Here is a 20,368-nt window from a genome sequence, read left to right on the forward strand (position 1 = left end):
CAAGCAAACAGTAGTCTTTTGTTAAGTTTCCATTTAAAAAGTCAGAATCAGAAATAACTCTATTCCAGTAAGTTAACTAAGCAACATTCAACTGTCTCACACTCTTGCCAGTTATTTAAAGTTAATTTGTTAGAACACTTCTATGATAATGATTTAAATTTACTTTAAAATAGTTTGAATTGCAGTATTACAAAAGGTTTTGACTTCCAAGAAGGATCAACTTAGAAAAATAGAAAAGAAATAGCAAATCAAAACGTAGTGATTAGGAGCTATCAAGCCTGGGATATACAAGATTATAAAATGTCGACTTAAATGTAATAAGTTCTGTTTTCCCCAAGGCAACTGAACTTAAGAGATTGTACAATATCTTGAGTTCAATACAGGATCAAGGAACGACTATACATAGCAGTAATTTTACAGCTTAAGTTAATGAAAGGGCGAGAGACAGACAAATGCAAATATGCTATATACCACTCAAACTTCTTGTGACTGAGAGCGAAACCAATTAATACAAGCAGTGCTGGAATATACCCCAGTAAAGAAAACCAGCTTTTCAAAAATTTGTTAAATCAGGTAAAACAGCATGAGTTTAAAAATTTACTTCAGTTAGCTGTGGTTGGAACTTGAGATGTGAAATGCAATCCTGGCACAGCAGCTCACAGGATTTCTGATACTCTGCCGCACCTAAGCCACATTGAGTTGGCCTTCATAATCATGAGATTGTGTTAAAGGTGTTTTTTATACCCTTCCAAATGCTAGATGTCTTCTAAGTACTTGTACCTTAGACCATTCTCACAGAATACAGACAGCATCACTTCAGTTAAAATCGGCTATGTACAGTTAGAGGTTATGTACTACACAGGAATGATAAATTCCTAAATTCTAGTAACTTTTTTTTTTAAGAGCTTTCATGATTCTATCACCTTTCTTCAATAACTTTAGTGGCAATATCATGCAATTTGTTACACTTTCCACAGAAGCTGTGCGTGTCAACATTTGGTTATTTGAATATTATACCTCTGTGCTCATAACAGAACACAGGTTCCAATATAATCTCACCTCAGAGAATAATTCCTTTTTTGCTAAAGTATCCGAGGAGCTAAGAGTTTCTATTGGTAGTTCAGGCTGCTCTGTTTCATCTGTTGAAAAACAAATTTTGCAGTGTAAAACATATCAAGCTTTCATTAAATTTAAACCATACAACAAACTATCCAAAAATGAAAACTAAGAAGTTGCCACTGTGAAATTTCTACAGACAAATGTCCTGGTTTACACAGGACCAGCTGCCAGGACTGACTCAGTAAAACACCATTTCGCAGGACTTGCAGAAAACAAAGAACGCAATGCAGTTTCTATTTAATGAAATGTACATAATCAAATGAAGCTTTTTAATTTAATAACTCTGAAGTTAAAATTATTCTAATGGATTACAAGTTCAAATTCAAATATAATAAAAGGCAAATGTAGAAGCTGATTACTATCCCATTATAACACTGTATCATAGAAAATATGAAGGAATTAACTAAGTGATAATCAAAATACATTAAAGATCTATTGTAAGAATTTTATTCTACAGAAATGATAACTAATTAATAATAACAAAGTATTTTTCTATACAAAAACAAATTTGAATTTTCACATTACTAAAATGTGCATTCCACAATTAAAAGGTCTTGTGTGTTAGTAAATTCCTAAGAATTTATTAATTTTTCAGTTAGTAGTTTGTAAAGTATATAGCTGGCTTATTCCTAAACAGAAGGAGTCAAAGCATAGCAACATTTCACCTCAAGAAATGATAATGTGCTTCTTGCTTAGCATAGTCAATATTTGGAATCTCAGTGTAGTGTAACACCCGTTTGCCAGGATAAGTAGTAGAAGTTAAAAGCTCTGGTCACAACAACACAGTAAAAATCCTTTGAAACAAAGGCACTTTCTCTCCTTAAATGCAACATATAGATATTTCAATCAACTTTTTCAGAAATGTTATGAAAGGGTCCAGAAGGGAAAGATTTAGTATTTGTGCTAAACTACAGATTTAGAATAAAACCCTAGAAATTCCCCGAAAAGTCTTTTACTGCCTAATTCATAAATGGATATTGGTCTGTGAAACGTGGCAGACTAAAAAATAATGAAACACATTCTTGTGACCTCTGAAGCAAAGGAGAAAGTAAGAAAGAAGAGAAAATGAACTTGCACTTATATGACCTCATTGAGAGCCATGGAACCTACTTCTTGTTTAATGAAGCACTTTTCGTTGTAACTTATAGTTACTGCTATAAAGTATTGTGTTGTTTTCCCAGCTCATGTTTTTACTGGGCAAATCAGGAATTTGGCTTTATTTATCATATTTGCTTTCTCAGTGGTCTTTAACTGAAAAAGAAGAATGCCATGTAGATTTGGTTTGAACAACAAAACTAAAATTTATTACTCACAAAACTGAAAATCAAAATAGAACAAACCATGTTCAATGATTTCCAAACACAAAGTAAAACTTAGTGTAATTAATCCCAAAAGCTCTCCTTTTGCAGTACTCACACCAGAGTGAATTCCTTTTCTACTATATCTATAGTGCTTCATACCGGTCTTGAGAGTTGTATGAACACTCAAGAAGCAGCCAGGTTTAGACCTTCTTGGCTTCAAATAACACCTTCGCTCTTTTAACCAAACACTTTTGACTGGAACTTTAAAACTATACTCTCTGCACTACAGTAATCTATGGCTTAATAGTTCAAAGCTATCTCCAATCTTTAGGAGTAACTGTTTTACACATACAGTTTCAGCAAGACTTCTGCAAAACCTTTTCTTCCCCCAAACACTGAGTATTTCCCCTGATCAAAAAGAAAAAGAAAAATCAAATTTCTGACCTCCTAAAAGTCTACGGGATATTTCTTTACTATGTTCACTGAAAAACTCATAAACAAGATCCCATTACACATCAGACCACCTTCAGAAACACCTACAAGTGGATGCATAAAAAAATCCAAACTCTAAAATAAATAATGTTAAAATATAGAAAAATCACACACCTTACGTAGGAGAAATACAATATAAATTTAGATTTTAAAAAATAATTATTTCATGGCAAGTGGGCACTAGCATTTGTTGCCCATCCCTATCTGGCCTCAAACTGAGAGATTTTGGAAGGCAGTTAACTGTCAAACACATGGCTGTGGGTCTGTATTCACGTGTAGGTCAGGTCTGGTAAGGACAGTGGATTTTCAGTGGGCCAAATAGGTTCTTACAATGATCAATGATAGTTTCATGGTCACAATTACTACCATTCAATACAAAATTTATTAATTCATTTCAAATTTCACCAGGTTCCACTGAGATGTAAACCGAAAACCCTACTAGTCAAGTGACATTATCACTCTGCCACCATCTCCACTCGTGTTAGCAAAATTGATTGATAAACAAATATTGGCCAAGACATCAGGAAAACTACTCCACAACAGGATGGCTAATTTATTGATCTACTGATCAACACTGAAGGTTGTCACACCTAGGAACTAATGGCAAGGGTAGCCACGCTGACAGTAAATAGATTTGCCAGCCTCAAGCTTTGGGGCAGAAAGAGAGGGTGCAAAAGAATGACTGCTGGTGTTAAAGAAAAATGAAGCTGCAGGTTCCTTACAGGATATTAAAGCCAGATGCAGAAGGGAAGTGGTCTTGTTACAATCCTGCTGGGGATAATTAATGTTTAAAAGAGAAATCCAAACAACCCATAATTTAAATGGCAGAACTAAGCCACACAACTTCATGTTTTTTTTAATATAGAACAGACTGTTGGATGTAAAAAGACTTAAATGAAGCAAGCACTGTTAACTGAACACTGTAGTTTATTAAAAAAAAGAACTGTACTGTATAAGCTCAGTCATACCTGTTACTTTGCCTCCCAATCAGGAGTTTCCATCTCTCTTGAAATAAAGATTCATTCATTTCATTAGGGGACAACAAAGGTATGTCACAGGCCTCGAGAATTCAGTCTAATTTTCCTCAACGTTCCAACTTTAATCTTGAAGGAAAAGGAGCTGAAAGATTTTCTCTAGTTTACAACTACTGCAATAAGTCACCAGTTTTGGGAGCAGATGGCAGATCCTGAGCTGGGCCGATTACATCTCAGGAGAATCCAAAACCCAATAAAAGGAAAATGGACAAGGAGGGACACTCTACCCCAAAACCCTCTCCTCGTTTACAATCCATCTGGCTTTGGAGCCATATTCATTGGCTTGAAATTTACAGGCATCAATCAACATAAATAGAACTCGACAATTTTACGTATAGTTTTTCTCAGCCTAGAAATTAGAGGGAGTGACTAAGAAGATTAAACACTCTGCAGCATGAGAAAAAAATTAACTGAATAAAATTAACTGGAACATACTGCACCACCCAGCATAAATGTACATATAAAGTCTAAAACGTAGACGCTATGTCAGCAACTAATCTATTCACTTATAATTGTTAAATATTTAGTTTTTGCTAATAAAAATGCCTACATACTGAGCCGTTAAAAAAGTGATAAATGAAATACCCTTCAAAGCCTATCTAATAAATAACAGTTCATTGCACAGCAGTAAAGCTCTGTTTCTTGCAAATGTTACACAGTAATTCCAATATCCCAATGGGACAGAAAGCTTATAGAGTGAACAGCTGAGCCATAAGCATCAGAGAAGTCCCAGAATCATTCCACAGCCTCTACAGTTAGTTAAGCAGGGAAATACCAACAAGGGAATAAAACTGCTCCTAGTTTACCAAGGGAAAATTAGCCAGGGTCCCCACTCCTGATGTGGAATTTTGCAGGAAAAGCATAGAACCAGGTGAGAACCGAAAGTAGGCAATGAACTGTCCTTTTCCAATTGCAAAGTTCCAGCCATGCCCACATATGGATAGCAGTCATTTGGGAAAAGTAGTGGTGGGTATCCAATCATCATGGTACAGTATTCCAGCAGGAGACGTTATGTAAATAATATTTTGGTTGTACTGAATTTGAGATCATCAGCTGGACTCACAATGCGATGCATTTGCAGGGGCTACAAGCTACATAAACAATTACAGCAGGACCTTTATGTAAGCAAATGGAATTTATACGTTCATTGTACCTTATTAATGAAAAAAAACAAGCTTTCATGTTGTCAACTCATCTCTACTACATGGTTACACCTTGACCAATTAGATCAACTTGCCTGGTCTAAGAATTAAGATTAGATTAGATTCCCTACAGTGTGGCTGATAGGTAACTATTCTTACTATATCTCCATGGCAACAACAGCCGTACCAATCAGCACCCTCTTGTTAAAAAAAAACAATGTCCCCTTGTTCAAGAGATAATGGGAACTGCAGATGCTGGGGAATCCTCAGGGAATCTCCCTCCCACTGCAACTCTCTTGTAATCTCTTCAGCCTTGCCACCTATCTTGTTTTCTCTCCATCTTCGGTCCGCCTCCCCCTCTCTCCCTATTTATTCCAGAACCCTCACCCCCATCCCCCTCTCTGATGAAGGGTCTAGGCCCGAAAAGTCAGCTCTTGTGCTCCTGAGATGCTGCTTGGCCTGCTGTGTTCATCCAGCCTCACACTTTGTTATCGCCTTGTTCAAGTCTGTTTCCTGCATTCTGGTTCTGATGAGTGCAAGATGAATAGCTTTAACTTCATGTTTCATTTTAGCAATATTTGAGATGATATTTGTATGCAACTTCTTTACAGCAGCAGATTAAAAATAAAGAGCATGTCTAGTGTGCTCATTAGCCACATTGCTTACCTTGCAATTCAAAAGGTTTGTCAAGTTGTTGTTCTGGCAAAGGCTTTGAAATGCCTTCAGCTTCTCCTTTGTCTGAGCTGAGAATCTCCACATCAGAACCCTAAGCAAAGGACATCATCAATTAACAAAGCTAAAGTGGCACTTTAATAATTTATTTTCAAAATCAAAATACATTTAACAATCAGCTATAATTTGAAACTTTTCCCTTGGAGATCAACATGAAGGTGTGCACATCTTGATTCTGCATTTTATGCTAGATAGTTGACTTGAGTTCAACCGCACCAACCACTCCCCAAGTGGACGGCAATGATTTCCACCAATCAGAGCATGATCTGCCCAATCGATAGGTAATTAATGGGGAAACTCCAAATCCCCTTTCTACAATTATATAATATGCCACAAATTAATTCATCTCCCTTTAACTTAAAATATATCTCAGGTTAAGAGTCCATCTTTAAACTAACGAGTAACATATTCTAATGTATTGTACATTCAGTTCCCTGGTGTAGTTATTACATATTTCAAAAACAATAACAATGACACCCTGAACCATCTTTCATTATAAGTATAGATCCCTGGAAATAGTAACTTTGCTCTTGTACCAAGAAAATGAGGTCAAACTGTCCTTAAGGTCTCTGTTAACAGGAAGCTCGCCCCAATTATCTAGTCTGTGCCAGATGCCCCAACTATCTAGTCTGTGCCAGATGCCCCAATTCACTTTCTGCAAGATGTTTTGAAGACAAACCAGAACAAAAATCATGCAATGCCAAATTTCTCATAGCCATTCAAACAATGAGATATCAGTCTCAATCTAAAAGTTTTGTTATAGCTGGGAGAATCATCAAGCTAGTAATTCAATCCAGTGTATCCCACAGACTCTGCGTTCAAACAACATGGCCAAACTACAGTTTAGCAGGAACAGTCTCACACTCGGTACTACATTAATAATCTCCTGTTATTTTTGCTTTCGTAATGTAGAAGTTAGCAAAAGGTATTAAGGGTTACGGGGCAAACAAAAGTCACTGGAGTTAAACTGAAAATCAGCCATGAACTCACTGATCGGTGAGATAGGATTGAAGGATTAAATGTACTCTTCTTGTTCCTACATTCCAGGAAGCTCATCTAGATCCCAAATCCACACCACATGAAATGGCAACAAATGCAGTATTTATACCAAAATTTTCCAAAATAAAATTTATGTTTCAATTTTATCCAGATGATGTAACTGGCAGGTAGTCTGCAACGGAAATTCCCTTCAGAAAGCAACTAACTTTCAATAAAGTGTGTCAGGATTTGTTTCACAGAACGTTAACCTGACGCAAAGTAAGACGTTGAAAATGCATTTAACCAAAGCATTTATATTACATCACTTTCAAACGTGCTCAAAAAGGATGGGAGGACTATTTACTGGTACATTGGCAGTAAATGGACACCAAAGTGAAGCTACAACTTTAAGATATTTATAGTTACCAGCAGATTCATCTTTTAAAGTTAGGTGTAAACAGTGGATTGAATGCCTCTTCTTGTGATTTATTATGAATATTAATGACATTTTATCTGCATTATATTTAACGACCTGTCAGTGCCAACAGTTCAATTGCTAGACACAGCATGGCAAATTCAGCATGCAATGAGCAGCTTGCTGCACCAATTGACCAAAATTGTCCTCTTTGAAAAATTCAACCAAATACCATCAAATCACCTCTCAGAATGATACTAAATAGTCAGTGGCTGGAAAGCATTTCAGATCATCTAAAACTTTACAACACCCACTATGTAAATACAGTTGGCTGAAATTCTCTCATACTGTTCAGCACAAAATTTCTGAAAACCTGTTGGATGCTTTATGCCAAAACCTCTGCATGCATATTTCCTTAATCAACTGTGCTGTTCCTGAGATATATCCACCAAAATCCCACTCAGCTCATTAACATAGCTCTTGCCCCTAACAAAAAGCCATTCTGAACACGTACACATTTATATCCAAAATTTAAAAGTTACAAGACGGAATTTCTCTATTTCTGACATTACAACATCATACTTTAGCAACATTTTATTGATACTAATTATATCTGTCAATCTTTTGGTAATGTATCATATCCTGTTACATTAAACAGAAAGGTTTCCACAATTTTTTTCAACAGTACTTAATGTACATAAAAAAGGTTGGATGATTTCAAAATGTATATTTCATAATATTAATTAGAAAAACATGGTCTTAGCAAATGATATCATACTGCTCCAAATATTTCTGGCCTTAATGCAATTAGTATATTGTTACAGAATTTTCATATTTAGATTGAGCCAAATTTACAGGTAATATTGTACATTAAAATTGCAGCGACACACTAAATTAAAGCTACATGGTTCTTAGAATAGTTCTTTAATTCTTGTGAAGTGCAAAAGATTGTAAAGCTGAAATAACTGTTCTTTAATACCAGGGTTCCACTTAGTAAGTGCAGAAGTTAAAAAGGAGAAAGTATTTTGAATATAAAAAGATAATTACTTATCTGGCATGTTATGAAAATAAGCCATCACCGCTAGCTTTGTGGTTGATATTTACCCCATGTACTGTTTATTCCAGAAAACCCATCTTTAGATCTATCCCAATAGGGGCTCGAAGATAGCAATATCAATAAATAATGCAAATCAGCATAATTTATTGATCTCTTACTAAAATAAGAAATCAGTCCCAAAGGTGTCATTGCCAGATCAGTTTAACACCATCCCATCAACTTATGTATATTTTCCAGTTAAAATACTCACTAATTTTCACCCAGGTCGGAGAAGACAGAAAGCCACACTATTCTGCATGGCAAACTTCTCCATCAAGACAGACAACCAAAACAAAACAATAACAACTTTAGCTAGAAACAACTCAAAATATGCTCAGTATTATTCTGATCTACTTTCACTGCTGTTCCAGAATTATTTTTAAGTATACATTTATGTACACTTACATATGGAAACATACAGCAGAAAGTCACATATCATTTCATCTTGCAATGTTTGCTGTATACCAGGCTGTTACAACAAGCATAGTAGTGAATGAGCAGAAACCATTATGCCCTAATTTTACATATGATGGATCTATTTTGTTTTGTAAAAAAACATGCATTTTTGTTCTTTCACGTGATGTGGACATCACTGGCTAGGCCAGTATTTATTGCTCATCACTAATTGTCTGAGAGAAGGTAACAGTAAGCTACCTTCTTGAACTGCTATCATTCTTGTGGTGTACAAAATCCCAAAGTACCATTAAAGGAGGAAGTTCCAGGGTATTGACCTAGCAACAGTGAAAGAATGGCAAGATAATCAGGATGGTGTATGATTTAGAAAGGAGTTTGTGGTTGGTTTGGGCCCATGTAGAGACTGCCCTTGTCTTTCTAAGTGGCAGAAGTCACAAGTTTGGAAGGTGCTATCAGGGAAGCCTCAGTGAGTTACTGCAATGAATCTCTTTAGATGGTACACACTGCTGCAACTGTGCATCGGTGGTAAAGAGAGCAAATGTTCAAAGTGGTTAATGTCCTGGATGATTTCTAGCTCAACTGTTGTTGGAGCTACACCTATCCAGGTAGTACAGAGTATTCCTTTTGACTTGTGCCTTGTAGATGATGGAGAAACTTTGGGGAAGAGTAGAGTCGAGTTACTCGCAGCAGAATTCTTGGCCTCTGACTTGCTCGTCACAACAACACGTATCCAGCTAGTCAAGATCAATTTCTGTCAATGACAATCACCGAGCAAGAGTAAACATCCAGGGTTGACTACTGACATTTGAAAGTCACAGGTTTGCAGTGTTATTTTAAACAACTTTTTCAATAAAGATTTAAATATATATTATCCAATTTCTCATATTACAACTATTTTATCTCTTTAAAAAAAGTCTGTCTTTCCCTTGTATGTTAACAATATACTTTAATCAGAGGTTCTTTATAAAATTTTCCATTGTGGGACTTATTTTTAAATAATTATGAAGATCTTATATTTGTTACATCAGCCTAAACCCAAAGAATCTGTACTCCAAATAGAACATAGGATTTTCACAATATATATGCAATGCTACATCATTGTAACTATGCATACAGTCACTTTTCTAGTCACTTGGAAAAAATTAAAACAGTTAATTAAGTGACCAATTCCAAAGAAAACTATGCAAATATATAAGTTGATTCTGCTACACAGACTATTGTACAATGTGAAACAATTGTGGAGGGACTTCCCCATCTGCTTGTATGCACCAAAATCAAAAACTCAAAAGCTCAGGAACATGATTCTGTAATTGAATGTGCAAAGCAAATCTTGCTTTTTTGTAAAAACACAAGTTATTGCACGGTTAGTTCTTACATCTCTTAATTTTTAAAAACTCAATTCTTCAGTGCACAGATAAACCACAATTATAACATTCCATTTCTTAAGCACTATGATATAAGAAAAATATTGTATACTTCATGGTTAATTATGGTCCAACCACAGGATGATTCACTATCGCTGGAACTCTCTGACATCTTCACGCCAAGGTAACTACAAAACAAGTAATATCAAAATTAGCTAAAAAAAAATCAAATTTTCATTAAGACCGATACTTTTCCAAACAACATTCATTTTGTTTTGTCTGTTATTTAAAACATATGTAAACAAATGTTTCTAGAACCCAAACAACACTATTTAAACTCCGCTGGCACTCATGAAAAGCCAATATGCAGTGCTCTTAATTTGTGCCAAAGGAAAAACTTTGTATTCTGTTTAATTAAAATTATTTAACTAAAACTAGTGAACAATTAAAATTCATGCCAGTTTAAAACAAAAAACTTTAGATTAATAGTATGCTACATCATATATTGTAAGAACAGCTTGTTTTTGTTTGAGGAATCATGTGACCCATCTGTCCTCCCTGAACCTTATCTAGATGGCAAGGTCACTGGTCACAAGAACAGCTGCACAGCGCAGTTCAAACTTAAAATAAAAGTGGGGCTTTCAACAATACTATAATTATATATGGCTGTTAAATATAGCCCTATGACAACACCTTTAGTCTGCACATACAATCCAATTAAAAACTCACGAGTGTTCTAGCAGCTACCAATGAGAATTGGAATTTAAACCTGCAAGACAACCATTTGTTGAGTTATTTTAATCACAAACATACAAACAAGAATCAGGAGTGGGTTATTTCGATCCTCAAGCCAATCAAAGGCAAATTCTTTTTACTTTGATTTTCTTTCATGCACTAAATATCATGCCCCAGATTCAAACTCAGATACAATATTTCCAATATTTACCCAACTATGCATCCTACCCCATTTACAAAACACAGATTTGCTTAATATTTCAAAGTTTTTCAATTGTGTAATACTTTTCATTCAAAGTGAAAGTAGCAGAGAAATTTGAGAGATAATGGGAACTGTAGATGCTGGAGAATCCAAGATAACAAAGTGTGGAGCTGGATGAACACAGCAGGCCAAGCAGCATCTCAGGAGCACAAAAGCTGACGTTTCGGGCCTAGACCCTTCATCAGAGAGGGGGATGAGGAGAGGGTTCTGGAATAAATAGGGAGAGAGGGGGAGGTGGACCGAAGATGGAGAGAAAAGAAGATAGGTGGAGAGGAGAGTACATGTGGGGAGGCAGGGAGGGGATAGGTCAGTCCAGGGAAGACGGACAGGTCAAGGAGGTGGGATACGGTTAGTAGGTAGGAAATGGAGGTGCGGCTTGAGATGGGAGGAAGGGATGGGTGAGAGGAAGAACAGGTTAGGGAGGCTGAGACAGGCTGGGCTGGTTTTGGGATGCACTGGGGAGAGGGGATGAGCTGGGCTGGTTGTGGGATGCGGTGGGGGGAGGGGAGATTTTGAAGCTGGTGAAGTCCACATTGATATCATTGGGCTGCAGGGGTTCCCAAGCGGAATATTAGTTGCTGTTCCTGCAACCTTCGGGTGGCATCCTTGTGGCACTGCAGGAGGCACATGATGGACATGTCATCTGAAGAATGGGAGGGGGAGTTAAAATGGATCGCGACTGGGAGGTGCAGTTGTTTATTGCGAACCAAGCGGAGGTGTTCTGCAAAGCGGTCCCCAAGCCTCCGCTTGGTTTCCCCAATGTAGAGGTAGCCACACCAGGTACAATGGATACAGTACACCACATTGGCGGATGTGCAGGCGAACCTCTGCTTAATATGGAAAGTAAGCAGAGGTTCGCCTGCACATCCGCCAATGTGGTATACTGTATCCATTGTACCCTGTGTGGCTTCCTCTACATTGGGGAAACCAAGCAGAGGCTTGGGGACCGCTTTGCAGAACACTTCCACTCGGTTCGCAATAAACAACTGCACCTCCCAGTCGCGATCCATTTTAACTTCCCCTCCCATTCTTCAGATGACATGTCCATCATGGGCCTCCTGCAGTGCCACAATAATGCCACCCGAAGGTTGCAGGAACAGCAACTCATATTCCGCTTGGGAACCCTGCAGCCCAATGGTATCAATGTGGACTTCACCAGCTTCAAAATCTCCCCTTCCCCCACCGCATCCCACAACCAGCCCAGCTCATCCCCTCGCCCCAGTGCATCCCAAAACCAGCCCAGCCTGTCTCAGCCTCCCTAACCTGTTCTTCCTCTCACCCATCCCTTCCTCCCATCTCAAGCCGCACCTCCATTTCCTACCTACTAACCCTATCCCACCTCCTTGACCTGTCCGTCTTCCCTGGACTGACCTATCCCCTCCCTACCTATACTCTCCTCTCCACCTATCTTCTTTTCTCTCCATCTTCGGTCCACCTCCCCCTCTCTCCCTATTTATTCCAGAACGCTCTCCCCATCCCCCTCTCTGAAGGGTCTAGGCCCGAAACGTCAGCTTTTGTGCTCCTCCGAGAAATTCGTGAAACCGCTATTAAGATTATTCTGCTAAGTAAGCCTGTTTCCTGCAAATGTTCAGGATCTACACATTTCAGGCATTTTTTTGCACTGCAGTACAGCTTTCACCGTTATTCACAAGAAATGGAAAACAGGTATTCCAATAATTATCATGGGATCTGAAAGAAGACAAAAGGTTTCTAGTACATTTCCATTATGTTTAATAGCATTGGTGGTTAAAAAAAGCCACACGGCTCTCATTGCTTAAGTTATTCCTAACATTGTACTATCTTTATTGTATCCAATCAAATTGAAAGCAAAAACATGGATCTCAAAATGTGTGCTTTATGGCTCACCATAAAGTTGTTACTGATCAGCATATGAGAGCAATAAATCAAACTTGCTGGCACATATAAAGATCAGTCTTCAATGGTGTAGCAACCTCAAGAGGTTGAACAGTCTACTGCTGCTCCTAATTGACATGTGTAACATCAGTGTTTTGCACTACAAAACTACTAGAAGATGGGCATTTAGGTAATGTGCTTACAAACCATGCTGATAACTGGAGACAATATTGAATCATGGCTGCTTAGATCAACATTCATTCAGACGATCAAATCCAATTTTCAGAAATCCAGTACTGGAGGTGTCAAATCAAAATAGAGGAAGGATTGGCAAGGATAGAAAATTTACCCTTAGATGCCCTTTATCATGTTTTGTAAATAGTAATAAGCTGTGTGCTGGTAACAAAACAGATCAGCACTATACATTTTTTTTCCAAATTACAGTGGAATCTTCATTGTCCAGCATGAGAAGGGCAGGTGAATCATAATTGGTGCATAATTAAATTGGAGTTCAATGCTGAGACTATTCCACACTATAGACCTTGAATAGACATAACAATTCAAATTTTAAAATAGTCTCAGCAAATGGCAGGACCCATTCTGCAGTGCATATAATGCAGTGAACTTTATGCCAAAGAAATTTAGCATTGACCAGTGAAAGTGATTAGCCTGTGTCACGTGAGTTTGCATGGAAGTTTCATTAAGGTCTATAGAAGATCCAAGCAAAGTTGCAGCTCAAAAGGTGAAAGATGTGACTCGACTTCAAGTTCCTAACTCCTAACAATCCAATTTTCATGTAATGATTTGGAACATGTTTTTTTGAAATAATCAAAATTGAGGTTGTATTTCATACAGAGAAGAGGAAGCAGTTATCACTTCATAAAAGGTTTGCAAAATTATGCAATATTTTGAGAGGAAAAGTATTTTCAATAATTGCCAAATCAGTAGTCAAATGTCATTGCAAAAATTACATTGCAAACAAAAGAACAGGGACTGAGGGTCAGCGGACCCGAAATGTTAACTCTGTTTTCTCCTTCACAGATGTAGCCAGGCCTGCTGAGCTTTTCCAGCAACTTTGTTTTTGTTCCTGATTTACAGCATCTGCAGTTCTTTTGGTTTTTATTAGGGGCAATTACATGTACAGATCTGTAAACATCCTATTGCACCACCACATTAAATGTGGCCTATCAAGAAATCTCAATTTCATATACCATCAAATATCTTTCTGTTTAATCACCAATTTATTTAAATTCAAAATACAATTGCATTTGCTCACACAACGCTCAGCATTGGTTGATACTATGTTTGGACAGCACAGTGGTTAGCACTGCAGCCTCACAGTGCCAGGGGCCCGGGTTCAATTCGATCATCAGGCGACGATCTGTGCGGAGTTTGCACATTCTCCCTGTGTCTGCGTGGGTTTCCTCCAGTGCTCCAGTTTCTTCCCACAGTCCAAAGATGTGCAGGCTAGGTGGACTGGCCATGCTAAATTGCCCATAGTGTTGGGGTGTGTGGGTTATAGGGGGATGGGTCTGGGTGGGATGCTTCAAGGGGCGGTGTCGACTTGTTGGGCCGAAGGGCCTGCTTCCACACTGTAGGAAATCTAATCTATATACATTAAAAAAAAGGTGAATCTTCAGCGTTTACTGTGTGGGTGATCCTGATTTTTGACTGGGATCCAGTGCTTTTTTTTGTAAGTTTCTCCCAATTACAGGCACCAAGTAGGGAAAAAAAAAATCAGTATTTTCAAAGGAAAACAAAATATAGAAAAGATTAGATTAAAAAGTCTAAAATTGCATTTGAAAAATAAATTCAGAACTTAAAAATTAGGAAAGGGTTGTACAGAACAGAAATGACTACTTTATAAACAGAAGTTTATTTTAGTTAATAGCGTAAGTTAAATTCTGAGTTCATCTTTGGTTTACAGTGGTTTCATTTTACACGCTTATGATGTAACAAGGACAATAAATATAGACTTTTCATTGGTGGAAGTGGTTTCCAGCCAATGAACAGCCCCGCTCTTTAAAATAAATAGGGTCATGGGGATAGAGTGGGGGTTATGTCTGGGTGAGATGCTCTTCAGAGGGTCAGTGTTGACTTGATGGGCCAAATGGCCCCTCTGCATTTTGGGGATTCTATGAAATGCTTGCAGTTTAAGACTGGTTCAAAGACACTAATATTCTGCACTGTTTCAGTAGCTTTATTACCATAAAACGGTATTAATCTCAAACAAGACAAGAATCTAAAAGATTAAATTCACAATCACAAATGGTACATGGGATTAACCAAAATGTTGCAGACAAATTATTTATTGTTACAAAGGAGACAAGTTAATTAAGATGTTTGGGCAAAAATGGCAGGCAACTTGACTGTACTTTAAAAACTAACAGCACAATATGTTCTCAGAAAAAAGTGTATATTATGAACAGGATGAAAATAAAACCAAATAGTTTGGTACAAATGAAAGGATAATACTCGAGGGATAACTGAAGTTATTGACAATGGAACAGTCCTCCTTAACCCAAAGGTTCTTCTGGTTCTAAGAAAGTTTTCTGTTTGAATAAAACCCAAAATAGTCACTGAAATTATAGTTATTGAGATAATGCATTGTTTCCCTGCCCACATCCCAGAGTCATTCCAGCAGGCTGAATTACCTCCTCCTGTGTTGTAACCATTGGATGATATAATTTTCCACTTTGTTGAACTGTCAGTGACAGTTGTGCTGCTGGAGAAAAATGCCAGACAGAAACCAGGAATCATGTGGAGGAGGAGAAAGAAGCATGACCATAACAGTGCTAAGAAAATAAAAGGTTTTGCAACCTCCAGCAGTATCCTTGTTCCCCAATCACAACATGCTCCATAAAAGATTAAAATTTCTAACCGAATCCTTGGTAATCTACTAACAGAATTATACGAAAATCTTGTTCTTCAACTTAGATGCACATATTGAATCCTTAAATCATAGTAGCCCCATTCTATACTTTGGTCCTTGATACCGATGATGTTTTAAAAATTGGGTGTTTCATGCGAGTGAGGGGTGGTAAATCATCATTGTAATCACAGGGGTACTAGTGTTCCTTCCACACCCATGCTGTAATTATTGTCAGCATTATGGCTTATGAAACAGTCATTGGAGAGTGCTGGAAAGTTGGGGAGCAATGGCTTGGTTGTAAACTGTGTTCCCAGGGAAGTTAGGGAAGTGCAGAAAGCGCTGCCAAAATGCAGATCACGGCTTGCAAAACAAAGAAAAAGGAATATCAACAATAGTTCCTCATCGACTGCTGCTGTCAAAGGAAGGTTTCCTCATCAACTGTGATCAAAGGGTGGTTGTGAAGAAGGCACTTGCGGAGCTCCAGTCTAATTTCATCCTTCACCAGTACACCGGGCAGTATGAGAGGTGCGCGTTACTCCCACTGCCACAAATAACGGGGGAAAAACAGAGGGTGGGGGAGGGGGAATTACGTAAGAGTGCAATCAGATCATGCAATCGTTCGCAATCTGTGCGAAGGAAGACCAGAGCTGCTGGATCGGAAGCCTGAAGAAAGTGAAGCCCCGCTACTAAACCAAAATAAACAGTGACTGTGGGATGCCTCCTTCCAGTGCGCAGTAATAATACCAGGGAGGCAAGAGGCGCGCCTGAGCCTCTCGGAGTTGCAGCAGGGCTTAAGGTGGGGTGGGGGAAGTCGGGGAAACGGGCCATTCGAGGCAGGGCAAGGTTAACCTCCAGCCGAGGAACCCCAGGGCCTCAGTCCTCCCCGGCAGCGGCCTCTCCCAAATCAGATCAACCCCAATCACCGCCTCCTGGGGCCCGCCGTCTGTCACCCCGGGAGACAGTGGCGATGGCGACCCGCTCACACCGAGCCGGACCGCAGAGTCAGACCCGAACCCCAGCATCCTTACCTGCCGCCTCTCCCCTTCAGCCGGCGATAAGTAAAACGCTGTTGGTGACCGGTTAAAAAACAACAGCCCCAGGAGGCTGCGGCCAGCCACCACCCCTCCCCCCTTCCTCTTGTGATGTTTTGACTGACGCTGCGGAGCGAAGCCCCGCCCCCTCGCGGCCGAGGATGCACGCGCGCGCAGGCCCGCCTCCCCCGCGTGGCATTCTGGGACTTGCAGTCCGAGAGCCGCCGTACCTCCCCGCTCGCCCAACGAACCGTCCACGCCGCTACCGGACTACAACCAGAACGCACCACGCAAACCCTTTTCATGACGAACAACCAATCAGACGCCGTTACCAAGGCGCCGCTGCCACAACAAACAGTTCGGGTTGAACAATGGTTCCATGGCAACCAGGAGCGGGGGTGGCGGAGGGGCTGCATTGATTGCAATATTTCCCTCTGGACCCTGCTGCATGGCACACTCAAACTGTTGCTTGGCCAAAGGAGAGCTGCAGAAAGGGAGAAAACACAGAACTGTGGGTGCTGGGAATCAGAAATAGAAAAGGGGGACCGTTTAAAGGTACTGTTCCAACTGGGAAGACCCGAAGCTTCGTATTGAAAGGGACCATGAGCTGTCATCCCACTCCAGCGACTGCTCGAACGGTTCAGTTCCCAATATGTGGTGATGATCCAACTGCTCCACAGGTTGAGCCCAGAGATGACAATATCAACTCGTCCCTCGCTCGAAAGGTTCACTTTGAAGACTCGGTGTGTGATAATCTCAAACTGACCTTTTCAAAAGGTGAGTCTGCAAATTGTGAAACTGATCCCAATTCACCCCTTGGTCGGAAGGATCAGATTGAAGACTCAATTTGTAAGGAATTTAATCAATCTTTTGCCCCTAAGGTTGAATTTAAAGACACAGTTCGTGAGGATGCTGATTTAGTCCATGCTCGGAAGGTTCAATGTGATGAAGTGCGGGACGATTTCAATCCAGCTTTTGTTGTAAAGGCATGTAATGACAGTGTGTGTGATGATATCCATTTATCCTTTGCTCCAAAGGGTGAGTGGAAAAGCTCAGTCCGTGAAGATCACAGTCAATCTTTTGCTCCAGAAGTTGAGCACAAAAAGGAAAAGAATGGTGATAGTCCTGTTCCAGTCGCTGCTGCTAAAACAGGGGATGAGAAGCTGTGGTCTCCCTGCGCGAATCCTGGCAACCCAGTCTTTTCCTGCATGGCAAAGTTCCCGACGGCACCGTTTTCCCCCGTTCCGTTCGTTAAACCTCAAAATCCACTTTTCAGAACCACCAGTGCGGCGTATGGGTCCAACCAACCGACTTGTGAAATTGCTCCTTCAGTCTACAAACCACTAACGCAGTCCTTCTCTGCGATGCTCCAAACCGGCGGAATGTACCGTAACCGTTCTTTAAATACTGGGTCGGATAAAAAGAGAGTGCACGATTTGCTCCCCTTATGACTTGAATGTACGGGAGCGAAGCCGTCGTGATTCGAGAGTGCATGTGGTCTTGCAATGAGGAAGGGTGCACCTGACGAATGGCTGCGCTTCGAAAGCTTGTGTGATTACAAATAAAACTGTTGGACTATAACCTGGTGTAGTGTGACTTCTGACTTTGTCCAACCCAGTCCAACACCGGCACCTCCACATGATGATCTTGCAGTAGTCAACCGGATGATATCTTCTGGTAATATTTGTTGGCATAGTGAATAGTTCAGTTATGTTTGTGAAGAGGGGAGAGATTGTGTAAAATATTCAACATTCGTATAGTTCAGTATTCACCCTGTGTACAACTGCACTCTTGTCATAATTTCTTTCAGGGATGCATTCGGAGGAAGATAGTCAGACTCAACAAATGTTAAGAACTAGCAATCATAAGCTTCTCTTTCACGTAAAAATCCCACAAACCCAGCTCCTCCCCCCTCCACCTCACATACATCGGAAAGTGCTGTTGCACCTTGCATTCGCTTAGCACGCTAGCTCAAAGGAGCTGCAGTCTCGCGGATGCATTTCAAAAGCCTCCCAGCACAATACCACTTCCCCTTCTCAAAATTTCCTTTTACTGCAGCAACTTGTAAAAGAAATGGTTCAGTTCCCACCTCCACACCCCACAGTCCCCTGCCCTGACATTTCAGTTCTATCCCCACGTTTGTAATTCAGATAAAATAGCTCCTGATCTTATTGCTGTTCTGGGTCCTGTACCAGTCATTTTGTTTAGACCCTGCTTTCCAATCTGCGACCTGAAATACCAATCTCATTTATCCTGTTTAACTTTAAAATACCGCCCACCTCCAACAACTTAAAGAATGGTCCTGCTTCAACAATTAATTCTCTCAAGAATCATCCTAAAATTTTAAAGGCCGCCTTTTTTTTCCATTTTGACAGCTCGCTTCTGCTGATTTAGTAACATACTAAAATTGTTGTACATAGGAGGTAGCTCCTGAATATGTCACACTTGCTTCATTCCCAAATATACATTGTTCATAACTACCTTAATATAAACATCATGTAATTCATTTACGATTGGGATCTAGTGTGTCAATAAATTCCAGTTTAAATTACATTACTATTAAGTGTTAGTTTACCCCACAATGCTAAAGATACAGTCTAAACCCAGACTCAGAGTGTCCAAATATTTTGCTTTGATGTTGTATGGACCAAGACTTGGTTGTGCTGTTGCAGTAGGTCTAAAAACCTATGGTGATGATGAGTTAACTTAAATGCCTAGTCAATGTTCATCCTCCTACGGGTACTCTAAACATTTGAAATGAACTTGTGTATGCCAAAGTGTCTTGCATTTATCTCTGTTCTGGAGCTGCTGTTTAATAAAATATCTCTGTATATCTTGTTCATCATATTGTCAAAACCAAATCAGTTTCAAAAGATTTTATGAGTGTGCCAAGTAGACACCTTAGATATACAAATTAGCATTGTCTTGAGATTCATAAATAAGTGTACTGTAGGAATCCTAAATCCAGGTGTGTTTGTGTTCCATACGGTAGAGCGACATATCCATGTGGAGCCGATGAAAAAGGGACAAAGCCCATAACACCCAGGAGAGAATGCACTGAGCACGAAGAGAAAAAAAAACTGATTGCAGAGAGGGCTCAGTGGGCTACTACATTGATTATGGATAAAATTTCCACCAAGTTTCCTTATGACCTCAATGCTTTAGCAATTATATGATGCAGATACCACAGAGTCAGACCCAGCAGAAAGGAAAATGGCTGTGGTTGTTAGAGGTCAATGGGTGCTCCAGGACACATCTGTCCAGGAATTTCTCAGGGTAGTGTCCTCAACCCAACCATCTTCAACTGCTTCGTCAATAATCTACTCGCCATGATTAGTTCAGAAGTGGGGATGATTGCATAATGTTCAGCATCATTTGTGACTCCTCAAAATCCATGTCCAAATGCACACAGACCAGGACAGATCCAAGTTTGAGCAAATGGCAAGTAACATTCATGCCATACAAATACTATGCAATGAATAGCTCCGAAAAGAGAGAATCATCACTCAATTCTATCATTGGCGATG

General features: G+C 39.5%; 1 protein-coding gene across 1 annotated transcript in view; it reads right to left on the reverse strand.

Moving 5' to 3' along the window:
* ccpg1 (cell cycle progression 1) overlaps window positions 1–16,974 on the reverse strand; it is a 52,347-nt gene extending 35,373 nt beyond the window's left edge. Inside the window, exons 1-4 of the mRNA XM_059639295.1 lie at window positions 16,839–16,974; window positions 10,200–10,275; window positions 5,755–5,854; window positions 1,060–1,139 (exon numbers count right to left, since the gene is read on the reverse strand). Coding sequence (XP_059495278.1) covers window positions 1,060–1,139; window positions 5,755–5,854; window positions 10,200–10,259 — 240 coding nt within the window. The 5' untranslated portion in view covers window positions 10,260–10,275; window positions 16,839–16,974. The remainder of the gene's footprint in view (window positions 1–1,059; window positions 1,140–5,754; window positions 5,855–10,199; window positions 10,276–16,838) is intronic.
* Window positions 16,975–20,368: the final 3,394 nt, after the last annotated feature.

The sequence above is a fragment of the Stegostoma tigrinum genome, chromosome 33 (genome assembly GCF_030684315.1).
Source record: "Stegostoma tigrinum isolate sSteTig4 chromosome 33, sSteTig4.hap1, whole genome shotgun sequence".
Lineage (NCBI taxonomy): Eukaryota > Metazoa > Chordata > Chondrichthyes > Orectolobiformes > Stegostomatidae > Stegostoma > Stegostoma tigrinum.